We start from the raw sequence: 21,847 nt of genomic DNA on the forward strand, positions 1-21,847 counted from the left end.
GATCCTCACACTCGGTGTAACACAGACTGATCCTCACACTCGGTGTAACACACACTGATCCTCACACTCAGTGTAACACACACTGATCCTCACACTCGGTGTAACACAGACTGATCCTCACACTCGGTGTAACACACACTGATCCTCACACTCGGTGTAACACACACTGATCCTCACACTCGGTGTAACATACACTGATCCTCACACTCGGTGTAACACAGACTGATCCTCACACTCGGTGTAACACACACTGATCCTCACACTCGGTGTAACAGAGACTGATCCTGTAATTTATTGTGTCAAACCTCGAGCATATTTTTTCGCTCCCAAATCCTTAAATCCCCTTTTTATGATCAGTCAGGATTTCTGGCCCTCAATGAGGACATTCCTTTTGAGTTAACAGCAGGTAATTTGTTTGAAATCACCACTGGTCAATCTGTTGTCATTTGCATCCAGCCTTTGAATGAATACATTGCCTGAGTTGGGGTGTCTCTGCGTCCACCCTGCACAGCTGGTTCTGTTTAACCAGGTCTCAGGCCCCTTCAACTGATCCAATTGCACCAAATCCCAGCCCATCTCTAATGTGTTTGTCACAGAGGTGAACAAAGCAACATTGGCTCCAACATCTGGCAACAAACCTCCCCTCTCCATTGGCTCCAACATCTGGCAGTGAGTCTCCTCTCTCCATTGGCACCTGTACATCTGGCAGTGAGTCTCCTCTCACCATTGGATCCTGAACATCTGGCAGTGAGTCTCCTCTCACCATTGGATCCTGAACATCTGGCAGTGAGTCCCCTCTCACCATTGGATCCTGAACATCTGGCAGTGAGTCCCCTCTCACCATTTCAACTCATTTTATTTCACTGAACTTGTTGAACTGAATCAGCTTCCGTTGGGTTTGTCTGATAAAACATGATTTTTTGTGTAACACTCACCAATTCATATCCTGCTCAGGATAGCAACACACCAGGCAGTGTGAGGACACCTTCCATTATCGGTGATAGTACTTTCCCTCCTCTCCTGAACGTACTGACTCTCACTGGGGTACAGTTCCATGGGCCCCACTCCCCTCCTCCCCTGAAGGTACTGACTCTCACTGGGGTACAGTTCCATGGGCCCCACTCCCCTCCTCTCCTGAGGGTACTGACTCTCACTGGGGTACAGTTCCATGGGCCCCACTCCCCTCCTCTCCTGAAGGTACTGACTCTCACTGGGGTACAGTTCCATGGGCCCCACTCCCCTCCTCTCCGGACTCTCACTGGGGTACAGTTCCATGGGCCCCACTCCCCTCCTCTCCTGAGGGTACTGACTCTCACTGGGGTACAGTTCCATGGGCCCCACTCCCCTCCTCCCCTGAAGGTACTGACTCTCACTGGGGTGCAGTTCCATGGGCCCCTCTCCCCTCCTCTCCTGAACGTACTGACTCTCACTGGGGTACAGTTCCATGGGCCCCACTCCCCTCCTCCCCTGAAGGTACTGACTCTCACTGGGGTGCAGTTCCATGGGCCCCACTCCCCTCCTCTCCTGAACGTACTGACTCTCACTGGGGTACAGTTCCAGGACCCCACTCCCCTCCTCTCCTGAAGGTACTGACTCTCACTGGGGTACAGTTCCATGGGCCCCTCTCCCCTCCTCTCCTGAACGTACTGACTCTCACTGGGGTACAGTTCCATGGGCCCCACTCCCCTCCTCTCCTGAAGGTACTGACTCTCACTGGGGTACAGTTCCAGGACCCCATTCCCCTCCTCTCCGGACTCTCACTGGGGTACAGTTCCAGGACCCCACTCCTCCCCTCTCCTGACACTCACTGGGGTACAGTTCCAGGACCCCACTCCTCCCCTCTCCGGACTCTCACTGGGGTACAGTTCCAGGACCCCACTCCTCCCCTCTCCTGACTCTCACTGGGGTACAGTTCCAGGACCCCACTCCTCCCCTCTCCTGACTCTCACTGGGGTACAACTCCACAAGTACCTCCACCACTGATCCCAACTCTCCATTTTTCAGTCTGGACAATTGAGCAAGATATTTAACCATGGGGTGATGCATCGTAGCTGGACCTGATCCCACCATCACTCAATGCCCAGAATCATACTGACCAAGTGAATGGGGCAAATGTGCACCAATAGTTTCAAGAAAAAATCTGGCAAAGTCCCGAAAGTGTAATTCTTCAAATTGAGTAAAACTCATCATCCCAAACCCCATCTTCCGACTTTATTTCCAAACTCTGGGAATTCCACAAGTGCAGTGATTGGACTATATTCACACTACAGCACAAAATAGGGGCTGCACCCAGTCTCAAAGACAAGAAAAGTTGACATCAGACAACAGCTGGGCATGTCCCAGATAGCTCAGTTGGGGAAAAGAAAAAGTTTATCATCTTATTTGTTCAAACACTCAGTAACCATCAGCTCATCTTCAAACACTCAGTAATCATCAGCTCATCTTCAAACACTCAGTAACCATCAGCTCATCTTCAAACACTTAGTAACCATCAGCTCATCTTCAAACACTCAGTAACCATCAGCTCATCTTCAAACACTCAGTAATCACCAGCTCATCTTCAAACACTCAGTAACCATCAGCTCATCTTCAAACACTCAGTAATCATCAGCTCATCTTCAAACACTCAGTAATCATCAGCTTATCTCCAAACTTTTTGCCTCATGTTCATGAGCAAGCAACATTGGGGCAAAGTAATAATTGGTTCTCCGAGCTTTCGGTCCCACTCTCAGACTGAGCCGATTGGTTTCTATCGATAACTGTCAATGCCGGTGATTTTCCCATTGATACGGTGAGAAACTGCAACATTGGTGAGACTACAGTCCCGATTTGAACTGAACTGTCCCGGTGGGAATTGGGTGGACTCGGGTCGATTGGAGAACCAAATTGGTTGCATCCTTGCTGGAGGAGTCAGGGTAATCTCGGGGCCTGAGTCTCCGCTAATACAGCCCGTCTCAGCAGGGGGCACTCGGCAGTGAGCAGGGACTTTGGCTGATTCCTCTCTTCCCAACCCGAGGCACAAAGAATGAGGCTGACCACTGCATCTTGGAACCCGGGCTCTTCATCCTGACTCAGTGGGTATCTCTCTCACCTCAGAATCAGAAGGTTGTGGGTTCAAACCCCCACTTCAGAGATTTGAGCACATAATCCAGGCCGACACTCCCAGTGCAGTACTGAGGGAGTGCCGCACTGTCGGAGGGTCAGTACTGAGGGAGCGCTGCACTGTCGGAGGGTCAGTACTGAGGGAGTGCCGCACTGTCGGAGGGTCAGTACTGAGGGAGCGCTGCACTGTCGGAGGGTCAGTACTGAGGGAGTGCCGCACTGTCGGAGGGTCAGTACTGAGGGAGTGCTGCACTGTCGGAGGGTCAGTACTGAGGGAGTGCCGCACTGTCGGAGGGTCAGTACTGAGGGAGTGCCGCACTGTCGGAGGGTCAGTACTGAGGGAGCGCCGCACTGTCGGAGGGTCGGTACTGAGGGAGCGCCGCACTGTCGGAGGGTCGGTACTGAGGGAGCGCCGCACTGTCGGAGGGTCAGTACTGAGGGAGCGCTGCACTGTCGGAGGGTCAGTACTGAGGGAGCGCTGCACTGTTGGAGGGTCAGTACTGAGGGAGCGCTGTACTGTCGGAGGGTCAGTACTGAGGGAGCGCTGTACTGTCGGACGGTCAGTACTGAGGGAGCGCTGTACTGTCGGACGGTCAGTACTGAGGGAGCGCTGCACTGTCGGAGGGTCAGTACTGAGGGAGCGCTGCACTGTCGGAGGGTCAGTACTGAGGGAGTGCTGCACTGTCGGAGGGTCAGTACTGAGGGAGTGCTGCACTGTCGGAGAGTCAGTACTGACGGAGCTCTGCACTGTCGGAGGGGCAGTACTGAGGGAGTGCTGCACTGTTGGAGGTGCTGTCTTTTGGATAAGATGTGAAACTGAGGCCCCATCTGCCCTCTCGGGTGGATGTGAAAGATCCCATGGTCACTGTATTGAAGAAGAGCAGTGGGGAGTTCTCCCCAGTGTCCTGGGGCCAATATTTATCCCTCAACATCATAAAACAGATTATCTGCTCATTATCACATTGCTGTTTGTGGGATCTTGCTGTGCACAAATTGGCTGCTGCGTTTCCGACATTACAACAGTGATTACACTTTGAAAGTATTTCATTGGCTGTAAAGAATTTTGGGATGTCCTGACGTCATGAAAAGTGCAAAATAAATACAAAAGCAAAATCCTGCAGATGCTAGAAATCCGAAATAAAAACAGCAAATGCTGGAAATCCTCAGCAAGTGAGGCAGCGCCTGTGGAGAGAGGAACAGAGGGAATGTTTCAGGTCAAAGACCCTTCGTCAGAACAGTAAATACTGAGATACATACCATCGAAATACATGGTCCTTCTGTGGCCCTGAGTGGTTCAGTACGACACCAGGCTGAGCTCTCTCTCACACACACACACACACACACACACACTCAATCACTCACACTCACTCTCACACACACGCACTCTCAATCACTCACACTCACACTCACTCTCACACATACACACTCACTCTCACTCTCACACATACACACTCACACTCACTCGCACACACACACACACACACACTCTCACACACACACACTCTCTCAATCACTCACACTCACACTCACACACACTCACTCTCTCTCTGAGTGAGACGCCTTCACTCCCCAGAACGCTGTTCTGAAGGAAAGTGAGAAGTTGCCCGAAATCCAAAGTAATCTGGTTCCCAGAGGGTGAGACAGTTGGCCATTGGCCGAGACCTGACCCCGAACTCACAGTGACTCCTTGCGTTTGCTGCCTGTAGGCGACTCACTCTCCTATCATCAGGGACGGTCATTCTCCACGGAGGATCGGGACAATGATGTCGCTGTCACAAACTGCGCCTTGTCTTACAAGGGAGCCTGGTGGTACAAGAATTGTCACCGGGCCAACCTCAACGGGAAGTACGGAGAGAATAGACACAGCCAGGTAAGAAACACAGTGTTCCAACCCGGGCAGACTGTGAGGGACAGACACAGTGTTCCAACCCGGGCAGACTGTGAGGGACAGACACAGTGTTCCAACCCGGGCAGACTGTGAGGGACAGACACAGTGTTCCAACCCGGGCAGACTGTGAGGGACAGACACAGTGTTCCAACCCGGGCAGACTGTGAGGGACAGACACAGTGTTCCAACCCGGGCAGACTGTGAGGGACAGACACAGTGTTCCAACCCGGGCAGACTGTGAGGGACAGACACAGTGTTCCAACCCGGGCAGACTGTGAGGGACAGACACAGTGTTCCAACCCGGGCAGACTGTGAGGGACAGACACAGTGTTCCAACCCGGGCAGACTGTGAGGGACAGACACAGTGTTCCAAACCGGGCAGACTGTGAGGGACAGACACAGTGTTCCAACCTCAGAAAGACTGGTAAGGAACAGACAGACTGTTCCAAAATTGGACAGGCTGCTAATAGACAGACATGAGGTGAGGTGAGAGTGACTGCCCTTGACATCAAGGCAGCATTTGACCGAGTGTGGCACCAAGGAGCCCCAGTAAAATTGAAGTCAATGGGAATCAGGGGGAAAACTCTCCAGTGGCTGGAGTCATACCTAGCACAAAGGAAGATGGTAGTGGTTGTTGGAGGCCAATCATCTCAGCCCCAGGGCATTGCTGCAGGAGTTCCTCAGGGCAGTGTCCTAGGCCCAACCATCTTCAGCTGCTTCATCAATGACCTTCCCTCCATCATAAGGTCAGAAATGGGGATGTTCGCTGATGATTGCACAGTGTTCAGTTCCATTCGCAACCCCTCAGATAATGAAGCAGTCCGAGCCCACATGCAGCAAGACCTGGACAACATCCAGGCTTCGGCTCATAAGTGGCAAGTAACATTCGTGCCAGACAAGGGCTAGGCAATGACCATCTCCAACAAGAGAGAGTCTAACCACCTCCCCTTGACATTCAACACATTACCATCGCCGAATTCCCCACCATCAATGTCCTGGGGGTCTCCATTGACCAGAAACTTAACTGGACCAGCCATATAAATACTGTGGCCACAAGAGCAGGTCAGAGGCTGGGTATTCTGCGGCGAGTGACTCACCTCCTGACTCATAGAGTCATAGAGAGTTATACAGCACGGATAGAGGCCCTTCGGCCCATTGTGTCCGCGCCGGCCATCAAGCCCAGTCTAATCTAATCCCATATTCCAGCATTTGGTCCGTAGCCTTGTATGCTATGGCATTTCAAGTGCTCATCCAAATGTTTCTTGAATGTTGTGAGGGTTCCTGCCTCCACAACCCTTTCAGGCAGTGAGTTCCAGACTCCAACCACCCTCTGGGTGAAAAAGTTCTTTCTCAAATCCCCTCTAAACCTCCCGCCTTTTACCTTGAATCTATGTCCCCTTGTTATAGTACCCTCAACGAAGGGAAAAAGCTCCTGAGTATCCATCGTATCTATGCCCCTCATAATTTTGTACACCTCAATCATGTCCCCCCTCAGCCTCCTCTGCTCCAAGGAAAACAAACCCAATCTTCCTAGTCTCTCTTCATAACTGAAGCGCTCCAGCCCTGGTAACATCCTGGTGAATCTCCTCTGCACCCTCTCCAAAGCGATCACATCCTTCCTGTAGTGTGGCGACCAGAACTGCACACAGTACTCCAGCTGTGGCCTAACCAGTGCTTTATACAGCTCCATCATAACCTCCTTGCTCTTATATTCTATGCCTCGGCTAATAAAGGCAAGTATCCCATATGCCTTCTTTACCACCTTATCTACCTGTTCCGCCGCCTTCAGGGATCTGTGAACTTGCACACCAAGATCCCTCTGACCCTCTGTCTTGCCTAGGGTCCTCCCATTCATTGTGTATTCCCTTGCCTTGTTAGTCCCTCCAAAGTGCATCACCTCGCACTTTTCCGGGTTAAATTCCATTTGCCACTGTTCCGCCCATCTGACCAACCCATCTATAACGTCCTGCAGACTGAGGCTATCCTCCTCGCTATTTACCACCCTAACAATTTTTGTATCATCAGCGAACTTACTGATCATACCTTTTACATTCATATCCAAGTCGTTAATGTAGACCACAAACAGCAAGGGACCCAGCACCGATCCCTGTGGTACCCCACTGGCCACAGGCTTACAGTCACAAAAACAACCTTCGACCATCACCCTCTGCCTTCTGCCACTAAGCCAGTTTTGTATCCAAAGTGCCAAGGCACCCTGGACTCCATGGGCTCGTACCTTTTTGACCAGTCTCCTGTGCGGGACTTTATCGAAGGCCTTACTGAAATCCATGTATACCGCATCTACTGCGTTACCCTCATCCACACGCCTAGTCACCCCCTCAAAAAATTCAATCAAATTAGTCAGACATGATCTTCCCTTGACAAAGCCATGTTGACTATCCCTGATTAATCCTTGCTTCTCCAAGTGGAGACTAATTTTGTCCTTCAGAATTTTTTCCAATAATTTTCCTACCACTGATGTTAGGCTCACTGGCCTGTAGTTCCCCGGTTTTTCCCTACTCCCCTTCTTGAATAATGGTACTACATTAGCAGTTCTCCAGTCCTCTGGCACATCCCCTGTGGCCAGAGAGGTTCTGAATATATGTGTTAGAGCCCCCGCAATCTCCTCATTTGCCTCACACAGTAGCCTGGGATACATTTCGTCCGGGCCTGGGGATTTATCCATTTTTAGGCCTGCTAAAACCGCCAATACCTCCTCCCGCTCGATGTTAATATGTTCGAGTATATCACAGTCCCCCTGTCGTATTTCTATGTCTACATCGTCCTTCTCCATAGTGAAAACAGATGCAAAAAATTCATTTAGAACCCCTCCTACATCTGCCGGCTCCACACACAGATTGCCATTTTTGTCCCTAATGGGCCCTATTTTTTCCCTAGTTATCCTCTTACCCTTAATATACTTATAAAACATCTTAGGATTTTCCTTTATTTTGCTCGCCAGTGTTTTTTCATGGCCCCTCCTTGATCTCCTAATTTCTTTTTTAAGTATCCCCCTGCACTTTTTGTACTCCTCTTGGGCTTCCTCCGTCTTTAGCCTTTTGTATCTGCCAAAAGCCCTCCTTTTTTTCCTAATCCATTCTCGTATATCCCCTGACATCCAAGGTTCCCTGGAGTTCTTGGAACCACCCTTGACCTTTACGGGAACATGTTGCCATTGTATGGTCTCAATCTCCCTTCTGAAAGACTCCCATTGCTCCGATGCGGATTTTCCTACAAGCAGCTGATCCCAGTCCATTTTGGCCAGATCCTGCCTTATCCTATTAAAATCGGCCTTCCCCCAATTTAGAACCTTTATTTCCGGCCCCTCCCTGTCCTTTTCCATGACCACCTTAAATCTCACCGAATTATGGTCACTGTCACCAAAGTGCTCACCTACTCGCACTTCTTCCACTTGGCCGGACTCATTCCCTAGAATTAGGTCCAGTACCGCCCCCTCTCTTGTAGGACTTTCTACATGCTGGCTCAAAAAGCTCTCCTGGATGCACGTTAAGAATTTTGTACCCTCTAAGCCTTTTACACTCTGAGTATCCCAGTTAATATTGGGGAAGTTGAAATCCCCCACTATGATTACCCTATTATTTGCACAATTTTCTGAGATTTGCCTACATATCTGTTCCTCTATCTCCCCCTGACTGTTTGGGGGCCTATAGTACACTCCCATCAAAGTGCTTGCCCCCTTTTTGTTTTTAAGCTCCACCCATATGGCCTCATTAGAGGAACCTGCTAATATATCATCCCTCCTTATGGCAGTAATTGATTCTTTAATTAATATTGCGACCCCCCCCTCCTCTTATACCTCCCCCTCTGTCTCGCCTGAAGATTCTGTACCCCGGAATATTGAGCTGCCAGTCTTGCCCCTCCCTCAACCATGTCTCTGTGACAGCAACAATATCATACTCCCATGTGTTTATCAACACCTTCAGTTCATCCACCTTATTTGCAAGACTCCTTGCATTAAAATAGATGCCATCCAGCCTTGCCCTCACATATTTGCCCTGTCTTCCAAGCTGACTTGTTTTTTTCTCTATATTTGGCTGCACATCACCCCCTATTGTAGCTCCACTCTGTATCCCATCCCCCTGCCAAGTTAGTTTAAACCCCCCCCAACAGTGCTAGCAAACCTCCCCGCAAGGATATTTGTCCCGCTCTGGTTCAGGTGCAACCCGTCCGACTTGTACAAGTCCCACCTTCCCCAGAAGCAGGCCCAGTGATCCAGGAAACTGAAACCCTCCCTCCTGCACCAACTCTTTAGCCACGCATTCATCTGTTCTATCCTCCTATTTCTATACTCACTAGCCCGTGGCACTGGGAGTAATCCAGAGATTACAACCTTTGAGGTCCTGCTCTTTAATCTGCTACCTAGCTCCCTAAATTCTTGATGCAGGACCTCATCTCCCTTCCTACCTATGTCGTTGGTCCCAATGTGGACCACGACCTCTGCCTGCTCACCCTCCCCCTTGAGAATGCCCTGAAGCCGCTCAGTGACATCCATGACCCTGGCACCAGGGAGGCAACAAACCATCCTGGAGTCACGATTACGGCCACAGAAACGCCAGTCTGTTCCCCTTACGATAGAATCCCCTACCACTATAGCTCTTCCACTCTTTTTCCTCCCAGCCTGTGCAGCAGAGCTACCCCTGGTGCCAGGAAGTTGGCTGCTGCTGCCTTCCCCTGATAAGTCATCCCCCTCAACAATATCCAAAGCGGTATATTTGTTTGAGAGGGGGACGGCCACAGAGGACCCCTGCACTGCCTGCCTGCTCCTCTTACTCTGCCTGGAGGTCACCCACTTACTTCCTGCCTGTACAACCTTTACCTGCGGTGTGACCATCTCACGAAACGTGCTATCCACGACTCCCCAAAGCCTTTCCACCATCTACAAGGCACAAGTCAGGAGTGTGATGGAATACTCTCCACTTGTCTGGATGAGTGCAGCTCCAACAACACTCAAGAAGCTCGACACTATCCAGGACAAAGCAGCCCGCTTGATTGGCACCCCATCCACCACCCTAAACATTCACTCCCTTCACCACCGGCGCACTGTGGCTGCAGTGTGTACCATCCACAGGATGCACTGCAGCAACTCGCCAAGGCTTCTTCAACAGCACCTCCCAAACCCGCGACCTCTACCACCTAGAAGGACAAGAGCAGCAGGTACATGGGAACAACACCACCTGCACGTTCCCCTCCAAGTCACACACCATCCCGACTTGGAAATATATCGCCGTTCCTTCATCGTCGCTGGGTCAAAATCCTGGAACTCCCTTCCTAACAGCACTGTGGGAGAACCTTCACCACACGGACTGCAGCGGTTCAAGAAGGCGGCTCACCACCACCTTCTCAAGGGCAATTAGGGATGGGCAATAAATGCCGGCCTCGCCAGCGACGCCCACATCCCATGAACAAATAAAAAAAACCTCAGACAGATTTGTAAGGAACAGACAGACTGTTCCAAAATCAGACAGGCTGCTAATGGGCAGACATAATGTTCCGACCTCGGACAGACCTATAAGGAACAGACACTGTCTTCCAACCTCAGACAGACTGGTAGAATCATAGAGAAGTTACAGCATGGAAGGAGGCCATTCGGCCCATCAAGTCCGCGCCGGCTCTCTGCACGATCAATCCAGCGAGTCCCACTCCCCCGCCCTATCCCCGTAGCCCTGCAATTTTTTTCCTTTCAAGCACTTATCCAGTTCCCTTCTGAAGGCCATGATTGAATCTGCCTCCACCACCCCCTCGGGCAGTGCATTCCAGATCCTAACCACTCGCTGTGTAAAAAAGTTTTTCCTCATGTCACCTTTGGTTCTTTTGCCAATCACCTTAAATCTGTGTCCTCTGGTTCTTGACCCTTCCGCCAATGGGAATAGTTTCTCTCTATCTACTCTGTCTGGACCCTTCATGATTTTGAATACCTCGATCAAATCTCCTCGCAACCGTCTCTGTTCGAAGGAGAACAACCCCAGCTTCTCCAGTCTATCCACGGAACTAAAGTCCCTCATCCCTGGAATCATTCTAGTAAATCTCTTCTGCACCCTCTCTAAGGCCTTCACATCTTTCCTAAAGTGCGGTGCCCAGAACTGGACACAATACTCCAGTTGTGGCCGAACCAGTGTTTTATAAAGGTTCATCATGACTTCCATACTTTTGTACTCTGTGCCTCTATTTATAAAGCCCAGGATCCCGTATGCTTTTTTAACCGCTTTCTCAACCTGCCCTGCCACCTTCAGCAATTTGTGCACATATACCCCCAGATCTCTCTGTTTCTGCACCCCTTTTAGAGTTGTACCCTCTAGTTTATATTGCCTCTCCTCATTCTTCCAACTGAAATGTATCACTTCACATTTTTCTGCGTTAAATTTCATCTGCCACGTGTCCGCCCATTCCACCAGCCTGTCTATATCCTCTTGAAGTCTATCACTATCCTCCTCACTGTTCACTACCCTTCCAAGTTTTGTGTCATCTGCAAATTTTGAAATTGTGCCCTGTACACCCAAGTCCAAGTCATTAATATATATCAAGAAAAGCAGTGGTCCCAGCACCGACCCCTGGGGAACACCACTGTACACCTCCCTCCAGTCCGAAAAACAACCGTTCACCACTACTCTCTGTTTCCTGTCCCTTAGCCAATTCTGTATCCATGTTGCTACTGCCCCCTTTATTCCATGGGCCACAATCTTGATGATAACCCTACCATGTGGCACTTTATCAAACGCTTTTTGAAAATCCATATACACAACATCAACTGCATTGCCCTCATCGACCCTCTCTGTTACCTCATCAAAAAACTCCATCAGGTTAGTTAAACACGATTTGCCTTTAACAAATCCGTGCTGGCTTTCCCTAATCAATCCACACTCGTCCAAGTGACTGTTAATTCTGTCCCGGATTATCGTTTCAAAAAGTTACCCCACCACTGAGGTTAAACTGACTGGCCTGTAGTTGCTGGGTTTATCCTTACACCCTTTTTTGAACAAGGGTGTAACATTTGCAATTCTCCAGTCCTCTGGCACCACCCCCGTATCTACGGATGTTTGGAAGATTATGGCCAGTACCTCCGCAATTTCCACCCTTACTTCCCTCAGCCTCCTAGACACAGTGTTCTAACCTCAGACAGACTGTAAGGGACAGACACAGTGTTCTAACCTCAGACAGACTGGAAGGGACAGACACAGTGTTCCAACCTCAGACAGACTGTAAGGAACAGACACAGTGTTCTAACCTCAGACAGACTGTAAGGAACAGACACAGTGTTCCAGCCTCAGACAGACTGTAAGGAACAGACACAGTGTTCCAGCCTCAGACAGACTGTAAGGAACAGACACAGTGTTCTAACCTCAGACAGACTGTAAGGAACAGACACAGTGTTCCAACCTCAGACAGACTGGAAGGGACAGACACAGTGTTCCAACCTCAGACAGACTGTAAGGAACAGACACAGTGTTCTAACCTCAGACAGACTGTAAGGAACAGACACAGTGTTCCAACCTCAGACAGACTGTAAGGAACAGACACAGTGTTCCAACCTCAGACAGACTGTAAGGGACAGACACAGTGTTCCAACCTCAGACAGACTGTAAGGAACAGACACAGTGTTCCAACCTCAGACAGACTGGAAGGGACAGACACAGTGTTCCAACCTCAGACAGACTGTAAGGAACAGACACAGTGTTCTAACCTCAGACAGACTGTAAGGAACAGACACAGTGTTCTAACCTCAGACAGACTGTAAGGAACAGACACAGTGTTCCAACCTCAGACAGACTGTAAGGAACAGACACAGTGTTCCAACCTCAGACAGACTGTAAGGGACAGACACAGTGTTCCAACCTCAGACAGACTGTAAGGGACAGACACAGTGTTCTAACCTCAGACAGACTGTAAGGGACAGACACAGTGTTCCAACCTCAGACAGACTGTAAGGAACAGACACAGTGTTCTAACCTCAGACAGACTGTAAGGAACAGACACAGTGTTCCAACCTCAGACAGACTGTAAGGAACAGACACAGTGTTCCATAAGAACATAAGAACATAAGAAATTGGAGCAGGAGTAGGCCAATCGGCCCCTCGAGCCTGCTCCGCCATTCAATAAGATCATGGCTGATCTGATCCTAACCACAAATCTAAAGAACACAAGAAGTAGGAGCAGGACCCGGCCACACAGCCCCTGGGCCCTCTCCGCCACCCACAGGGCATTGACTGATCCGAACTCAGCTTCATGTCCAATTTCCTGCCCGCTCCCCATAACCCCTAATTCCCTTTACTTCTAGGAAACTGTCTATTTCTGTTTTAAATTTATCTAATGATGTAGCTTCCACAGCTTCCTGGGGCAGCAAATTCCACAGACCTACCACCCTCTGAGTGAAGAAGTTTCTCCTCATCTCAGTTTTGAAAGAGCAGCCCCTTATTCTAAGATTATGCCCCCTAGTTCTAGTTTCACCCATCTTTGGGAACATCCTTACTGCATCCACCCGATCAAGACCCTTCACAATCTTATATGTTTCAATAAGATCGCCTCTCATTCTTCTGAACTCCAATGAGTAGAGTCCCAATCTACTCAACCTCTCCTCATATGTCCGCCCCCTCATCCCCGGGATTAACCGAGTGAACCTTCTTTGTACTGCCTCTAGAGCAAGTATGTCTTTTCTTAAGTCTGGAGACCAAAACTGTATGCAGTATTCCAGGTGCGGTCTCACCAATACCTTATATAACTGCAGCAATACCTCCCTGTTTTTATATTCTATCCCCCTAGCAATAAAAGCCAACATTCCGTTGGCTTTCTTGATCACCTGCTGCACCTGCATACCAACTTTTGATTTTCTTGCACAAGGACCCCCAGATCCCTTTGTACTGCAGTACTTTCCAGTCTCTCGCCATTAAGAAAATAACTTGCTCTCTGATTTTTCCTGCCAAAGTGCATAACCTCACATTTTCCAATATTATATTGCATCTGCCAAATCTCCGCCCACTCACCCAGCCTGTCTATATCCCCTTGCAGGTTTTTTATGTCCTCCTCACTCTCTACTTTCCCTCCCATCTTTGTATCATCTGCAAATTTTGATATGTTGCACTCGGTCCCCTCCTCCAAATCGTTAATATAGATTGTAAAGAGTTGGGGACCCAGCACCGACCCCTGTGGAACACCACTGGTTGCTGGTTGCCAGTCCGAAAATGAACCATTTATCCCAACTCTCTGCTTCCTGTTCGATAACCAATCCTCCACCCATGCCAGAATATTACCCCCAATCCTGTGATTTTTATCTTAAGTAATAATCTTTTATGTGGCACCTTGTCGAATGCCTTCTGGAAGTCTAAATACACTATGTCCACTGGTTCCCCTTTATCCACCCTGTTCGTTATATCCTCAAAGAACTCAAGCAAATTTGTCAGACATGACTTCCCCTTTGTAAAGCCATGCTGACTTTGTCCTATTAAATTATGCTTATCTAAATGTTCCGTTACTGTCTCCTTAATAATAGACTCCAAAATTTTACCCACCACAGATGTTAAGCTAACTGGTCTATAATTTCCAGCCTTCTGCCTACTACCCTTTTTAAATAACGGTGTTACATTAGCAGTTTTCCAATCTGCCGGGACCTCTCCTGAGTCCAGGGAATTTTGGAAAACTATCACCAAAGCATCCACAATCCCTACTGCCACTTCCCTCAAGACCCTAGGATGGAAGCCATCAGGTCCAGGGGATTTATCCGCTTTGAGTCCCATTATTTTACTGAGTACCATCTCCTGAGTGATTTTAATCGTATTTAGCTCCTCCCCCCGTAGAGTCCCCTGTTTGTCCAGTGTTGGGATATTCTTAGTGTCCTCTACTGTAAAGACTGAAACAAAATATTTGTTCAGCATTTTTGCCATCTCCATGTTTCCCACCATTAATTTCCCGGTCTCATCCTCTAAGGGACCTATGTTTGCCTTAGCCACCCTTTTTCTTTTTATATAACTATAGAAACTCTTGCTGTCTGTTTTTATATTTTTTGCTAATTTCTTTTCATAATCTAACTTCGCTTTCTTAATCAATCCTTTAGTTACTTTTTGCTGTCTTTTGAAGAATTCCCAATCTTCTATCCTCCCACTAAGTTTGGCTACCTTATATGTCCTTGTTTTTAGTCGGATACTATCCTTGATTTCTTTACTTAGCCACGGGTGGCTGTCATTTCTTTTACACCCTTTTTTCCTCAGTGGAATATATTTATTTTGAAAGTTGTAAAATAACTCCCTAAATGAACACTACTGCTCATGTACCGTCTTACCCTTTAATCTATTTTCCCAGTCCACTTTAATCAATTCCGCTCTCATACCATCATAGTCTCCTTTATTCAAGCTCAGTACGCTTGTTTGAGAACCAACCTTCTCACCCTCTAATTGGATATGGAATTCAACCATGTTGTGGTTGCTCGTTCCAAGGGGATCCTTAACTAGGACATTATTAATTAATCCTGACTCATTACACAGGACCAGGTCCAAGGTTGCCTGCCCCCTTGTAGGATCAGTTACATACTGCTCAAGAAATCCATCCCTGATGCACTCAATGAACTCGTCCTCAAGGCTGCTCTGCCCAATTTGATTTGTCCAGTTAATATGATAATTAAAATCCCCCATAATTATAGCTGTTCCCTTATTACATGCCCCGACTATTTCCTGATTAATACTTCTTCCAGCAGAGTTGCAACTATTAGGAGGCCTATATACTACGCCCACTAGTATTTTTTTCCCCTTATTATTCCTTATCTCCACCCAAACTGTTTCATTATCTTGATGCTTTGTCCCAATATCATCTATCTGTATTACAGTGATTCCTTCCTTTATTAACATAGCCACCCCACCTCCCCTTCCTTCCTGCCTGTCCTTCCTGATTGTTAAATACCCTGGCATATTTAATTCCCAGTCGTTGTCACCCTGCAGCCATGTTTCTGTAATGGCCACAAGATCATACCCATACGTCGTTATTTGTGCCGTTAACTCGTCCATTTTGTTACGAATGCTACGTGCATTCAGATAAAGAACTTTCAAATCTGTTTTGTGACGCTTAGTTCCTGCTTTTTCCTTTTTTAACACTTTACCTATTACTCCATACCTTCTGTCCCTTCCTGTTACGCTTTCCTCTCTCTCCCTGCTCAGGTTCCCAACCCCCTGCCACTTTAGTTTAAACCCTCCCCAACAGCACTAGCAAACACTCCTCCTAGGACAGCGGTCCCGGCCCTGCCCAGGTGCAGACCGTCCGGTTTGTACTGGTCCCACCTCCCCCAGAACCGTTTCCAGTGTCCCAGGAATTTGAATCCCTCCCCCTTGCACCATTCCTCTAGCCACGTATTCATTTGAAATATCCTCCTATTTCTACTCTGACTAGCACGTGGCACTGGCAGCAATCCTGAGATTACTACCTTTGAGGTCCTATTTTTTAATTTACCTCCGAACTCCCTATATTCTGCTTTTAGGACCTCATCCCCTTTTTTGCCTATATCGTTGGTGCCTATGTGCACCACGACAGCTGGCTGTTCGCCCTCCCCCTCCAAAATGTCCTGCAGCCGCTCCGAGACGTCCTTGATCCTTGCACCAGGGAGGCAACATACCATCCTGGAGTCTCGGTTGCGGCCGCAGAAACGCCTGTCTATTCCCCTTACAATTGAGTCCCCGATCACTATAGCTCTGCCACTCTTTTTCCTCCCAGCCTGTGCAGCAGAGCTACCCGTGGTGCCAGGAAGTTGGCTGCTGCTGCCTTCCCCTGATAAGTCATCCCCCCAACAGCATCCAAAGTGGCATATCTGTTTGAGAGGGGGATGGACACAGGGGACCCCTGCACTACCTGCCTGCATCTCTTACTCTTCCTGGTGGTCACCCATTCACTTCCTGCCTGTATACCCTTTACCTGCGGTGTGACCAACTCGCTAAACGTGCTATCCACGAGTTTCTCTGCATCGCGGATGCTCCACAGTGAGTCCACCCGCAGCTCCAGCTGCGAGATACGATCGGTCAGTAGCTGCAGGTGGACACACTTCCCGCACACATGGTCGGCAGGGACACTGGTCGTGTCCATGACTTCCCACATCTTGCAGGAGGAGCATATCACGGGTGCGAGGTCTGCTGCCATGACTTGCCTTAGCTTAGTTACCCCTTTTAAATTACGTTGAAATTAGAAAATGTTAACTATACTAGGGACCTAGGTTCACTAAAAAAAAAACACTATCTGCTATAAAACCTGCAGATCTTCCCTTTCTTATTACTTTACTTACAGTAAAATGGTGGAAATACTCACCTGAACCTACTCACCAATCAGCTGCCTCCCCTGTGCCGCGTCACTTTCTGACTGGTGACGTCACCCTGAACTCTGCCGCTGGTCTCAGAGTCTCGCTCTCAGAGTAAGCTCTGGTCTCGCTCTCTCCGCACTGTTTATATCCCCGCTCTGGTCTCGCTCTCTCCGCGCTGTTTATATCCCCGCTCTGGTCTCACTCTCTCCGCACTGTTTATATCCCCGCTCTGGTCTCGCTCTCTCCGCGCTGTTTATATCCCCGCTCTGGTCTCGCTCTCTCCGCACTGTTTATATCCCCGCTCTGGTCTCGCTCTCTCCGCACTGTTTATATCCCCGCTCTGGTCTCGCTCTCTCCGCGCTGTTTATATCCCCGCTCTGGTCTCACTCTCTCCACACTGTTTATATCCCCGCTCTGGTCTCACTCTCTCCACACTGTTTATATCCCCGCTCTGGTCTCGCTCTCTCCGCACTGTTTATATCCCCGCTCTGGTCTCACTCTCTCCGCGCTGTTTATATCCCCGCTCTGGTCTCGCTCTCTCCCGCCGCTCACCGACTGGACTCTCGCTCTCTCCGCGCTGTTTATATCCCCACTCTGGTCTCGCTCTCTCCCGCCGCTCACCGACTGAACTCTCACTCTCTCCGCGCTGTTTATATCCCCACTCTGGTCTCGCTCTCTCCGCGCTGTTTATATCCCCGCTCTGGTCTCGCTCTCTCCGCGCTGTTTATATCCCCACTCTGGACTCGCTCTCTCCCGCCGCTCAGCGACTGAACTCTCACTCTCTCCGCGCTGTTTTTATCCCCGCTCTGGTCTCGCTCTTTGCCGCCGCTCACCGACTGTAAGGAACAGACACAGTGTTCCAACCTCAGACAGACTGTAAGGAACAGACACAGTGTTCCAACCTCAGACAGACTGTAAGGAACAGACACAGTGTTCCAACCTCAGACAGACTGTAAGGAACAGACACAGTGTTCCAACCTCAGACAGACTGTAAGGAACAGACACAGTGTTCCAACCTCAGACAGACTGTAAGGGACAGACACAGTGTTCCAACCTCAGACAGACTGTAAGGGACAGACACAGTGTTCTAACCTCAGACAGACTGTAAGGAACAGACACAGTGTTCCAACCTCAGACAGACTGTAAGGGACAGACACAGTGTTCCAACCTCAGACAGACTGTAAGGGACAGACACAGTGTTCCAACCTCAGACAGACTGTAAGGAACAGACACAGTGTTCCAACCTCAGACAGACTGTAAGGAACAGACACAGTGTTCCAACCTCAGACAGACTGTAAGGGACAGACACAGTGTTCCAACCTCAGACAGACTGTAAGGGACAGACACAGTGTTCTAACCTCAGACAGACTGTAAGGAACAGACACAGTGTTCCAACCTCAGACAGACTGTAAGGGACAGACACAGTGTTCTAACCTCAGACAGACTGTAAGGGACAGACACAGTGTTCCAACCTCAGACAGACTGTAAGGGACAGACACAGTGTTCCAACCTCAGACAGACTGTAAGGAACAGACACAGTGTTCCAACCTCAGACAGACTGTAAGGAACAGACACAGTGTTCCAACCTCAAACAGACTGTAAGGGACAGACACAGTGTTCTAACCTCAGACAGACTGTAAGGAACAGACACAGTGTTCTAACCTCAGACAGACTGTAAGGAACAGACACAGTGTTCCAACCTCAGACAGACTGTAAGGGACAGACACAGTGTTCTAACCTCAGACAGACTGTAAGGAACAGACACAGTGTTCTAACCTCAGACAGACTGTAAGGAACAGACACAGTGTTCTAACCTCAGACAGACTGTAAGGGACAGACACAGTGTTCCAACCTCAGACAGACTGTAAGGAACAGACACAGTGTTCCAACCTCAGACAGACTGTAAGGAACAGACACAGTGTTCTAACCTCAGACAGACTGTAAGGGACAGACACAGTGTTCCAACCTCAGACAGACTGTAAGGAACAGACACAGTGTTCCAACCTCAGACAGACTGTAAGGGACAGACACAGTGTTCCAACCTCAGACAGACTGTAAGGAACAGACACAGTGTTCCAACCTCAGACAGACTGTAAGGAACAGACACAGTGTTCCAACCTCAGACAGACTGTAAGGAACAGACACAGTGTTCTAACCTCAGACAGACTGTAAGGGACAGACACAGTGTTCTAACCTCAGACAGACTGTAAGGAACAGACACAGTGTTCTAACCTCAGACAGACTGTAAGGGACAGACACAGTGTTCCAACCTCAGACAGACTGTAAGGAACAGACACAGTGTTCCAACCTCAGACAGACTGTAAGGAACAGACACAGTGTTCCAACCTCAGACAGACTGTAAGGAACAGACACAGTGTTCCAACCTCAGACAGACTGTAAGGGACAGACACAGTGTTCCAACCTCAGACAGACTGTAAGGAACAGACACAGTGTTCTAACCTCAGACAGACTGTAAGGGACAGACACAGTGTTCTAACCTCAGACAGACTGTAAGGAACAGACACAGTGTTCTAACCTCAGACAGACTGTAAGGGACAGACACAGTGTTCCAACCTCAGACAGACTGTAAGGAACAGACACAGTGTTCCAACCTCAGACAGACTGTAAGGAACAGACACAGTGTTCCAACCTCAGACAGACTGTAAGGAACAGACACAGTGTTCTAACCTCAGACAGACTGTAAGGGAGAGACACAGTGTTCCAACCTCAGACTGACTGTAAGGGAGAGACACAGTGTTCCAACCTCAGACTGACTGTAAGGGAGAGACACAGTGTTCTAACTTCAGACAGACTGTAGGGGAGAGACACAGTGTTCTAACCTCAGACAGACTGTGAGGGACAGACACAGTGTTCCAACCTCAGACAGGCTGTAAGGAACAGACACAGTGTTCTAACCTCAGACAGACTGTAAGGAACAGACACAGTGTTCTAACCTCAGACAGACTGTAAGGGACAGACACAGTGTTCCAACCTCAGACAGACTGTAAGGGACAGACACAGTGTTCCAACCTCAGACAGACTGTAAGGGAGAGACACAGTGTTCCAACCTCAGACAGACTGTAAGTAACAGACACAGTGTTCCAACCTCAGACAAAGGGACAGACTGGTTTTAATTCCCCTCTGGTGGTTGGGCTGGTTTTAATTCCCCCTCTGATGGTTGGGCTGGTTTTATTGCCCCCTCTGATGGTTGGGCTGGTTTTATTGCCCCCTCTGATGGTTGGGCTGGTTTTAATTCCCCACTGATAGTTGGGCTGGTTTTAATTCCCCTCTGATAGTTGGGCTGGTTTTAATTCCCCTCTGATAGTTGGGCTGGTTTTAATTCCCCTCTGATAGTTGGGCTGGTTTTAATTCCCCTCTGATAGTTGGGCTGGTTTTAATTCCCCTCTGATAGTTGGGCTGGTTTTAATTCCCCTCTGATGGTTGGGCTGGTTTTAATTCCCCTCTGATAGTTGGGCTGGTTTTAATTCCCCTCTGATGGTTGGGCTGGTTTTAATTCCCCTCTGATGGTTGGGCTGGTTTTAATTCCCCTCTGATGGTTGGGCTGGTTTTAATGCCCCCCCCCCTGGTGGTTGGGCTGGTTTTAATGCCCCCTCTGATGGGCTGGTTTTATTGCCCCCTCTGATAGTTGGGTGGTGTTCCCTGGGTGATGATTTGAGCTGGTTTCTGTGTTCTGTTTGATGCCCTCTCTGATTTTATTGGATCATTGTCTTGTCTGATTGTTGAGTTGATTTGGTGACCTGTCTGATTGTTGAGTTGATTTGGTGACCTGTCTGATTGTTGAGTTGATTTGGTGACCTGTCTGATTGTTGAGTTGATTTGGTGACCTGTCTGATTTTCCCCTCTTGCCTTTTCAGGGTATAAACTGGTACCACTGGAAAGGCCACGAACTCTCCATTCCGTTCGTTGAGATGAAGATACGGCCCTATAGTTTCCGAGTGATTGAGCGGAGAGGCAGGATGTCAGTGTTTTTATAACGGGGGCCGCGGTCTGGAGAGGAGCTGGTGGTTCTGTGTAATTGAATGCAGTCAGAGCTGCTTCTCATCCAAAGACTGACAGACATTAAAACCTGCCCCTTTTTATTTCCTTGGCAACCATGGGGACCAGACCAAAACTTTGCTGACGAATTGCCCTCCTGTTGAGCTGAACTCGTGGTGGTGGCGATTATTTCCCGAGACGTTTGTTCATGTTCTGCACGGCTTTTTGTTTTCCAGGTTTCTTGTAGAGTTTGTCTTTCTCTCATTCTGTGACGTGGATCACTGTACACGTGTATAGTCCAGCAATCACACGCTGGACCACAATCGTCAACCCTGCCGGTACAAACAGACACTTGTTTCCTTCTTTTTTAATCAGAGAATCTTACAGCACAAGAAGAGGCCATTCGGCCCATCGTTCCTGTGCTGGCTCTTTGAAAGACCTATCCCATTAGTCCCATTCCCTCGCTCTTTCCCCAGAGCCCTGCAATTTTTTCACCTTCAAGTATTTATCCAATTCCCTTTTGAAAGTTATTATTGAATCTGCTTCCACCGCCCTTTCAGGCCGTGAATTCCAGATCA

The 21,847-nt window shown here is 48.9% G+C and overlaps 1 protein-coding gene across 1 annotated transcript in view; it reads left to right on the forward strand.

Moving 5' to 3' along the window:
* Nucleotides 1-21,268, forward strand: part of tnr (tenascin R (restrictin, janusin)) — a 349,786-nt gene extending 328,518 nt beyond the window's left edge. The window contains exons 20-21 of the mRNA XM_067989625.1: nucleotides 4,809-4,972; nucleotides 21,149-21,268. Of these exons, the coding sequence (XP_067845726.1) occupies nucleotides 4,809-4,972; nucleotides 21,149-21,268 (284 nt within the window). The remainder of the gene's footprint in view (nucleotides 1-4,808; nucleotides 4,973-21,148) is intronic.
* The last annotated feature ends 579 nt before the right edge of the window (nucleotides 21,269-21,847 follow it).

This window comes from Heptranchias perlo, chromosome 9, assembly GCF_035084215.1.
Source record: "Heptranchias perlo isolate sHepPer1 chromosome 9, sHepPer1.hap1, whole genome shotgun sequence".
Taxonomy (NCBI): Eukaryota; Metazoa; Chordata; class Chondrichthyes; order Hexanchiformes; family Hexanchidae; genus Heptranchias; species Heptranchias perlo.